At 65.9% G+C, this 267-nt stretch overlaps 1 protein-coding gene across 1 annotated transcript in view; it reads right to left on the bottom strand.

Annotated features, from left to right (window-relative positions):
• Positions 1–29: 29 nt before the first annotated feature.
• The window catches only part of S1PR2 (sphingosine-1-phosphate receptor 2), a gene marked incomplete at its 3' end in the record, with an annotated part of 1,297 nt that continues 1,059 nt past the window's right edge, over positions 30–267 (bottom strand). Inside the window, exon 2 of the mRNA XM_010296005.1 lies at positions 30–267. This exon is cut by the window's right edge and continues 30 nt beyond it. Within this exon, the coding sequence (XP_010294307.1) occupies positions 30–267 (238 nt within the window).

Below are 267 nucleotides of genomic sequence, written 5' to 3'. Positions count from 1 at the left end.
CGGCCGGGGGGCTGGTCCCGGCGCCCGGCCCCGCAGCAGCACAGCACCCGCAGGAACTCCCGGCGCATGTCCTTGCTCCGCAGCGTGTAGATGATGGGGTTGGCGGCCGAGTTGAGCGTGGCGAAGGCAAAAAAATAGTTCGCCTTATAGAGGATCCGGCACGCCCGGACGGGACAGGAGGCGTCCATGAGGAGGATGATGAAGGCCGGCAGCCAGCAGACGATGAAGGCTCCCAGGACGATGGTGACCGTCTTGAGCAAGGCCAGG

This window comes from Phaethon lepturus, unplaced genomic scaffold (genome assembly GCF_000687285.1).
Source record: "Phaethon lepturus isolate BGI_N335 unplaced genomic scaffold, ASM68728v1 scaffold40711, whole genome shotgun sequence".
NCBI classification, from domain to species: Eukaryota; Metazoa; Chordata; class Aves; order Phaethontiformes; family Phaethontidae; genus Phaethon; species Phaethon lepturus.
This window is presented reverse-complemented; position numbering and strand designations above follow the sequence as displayed.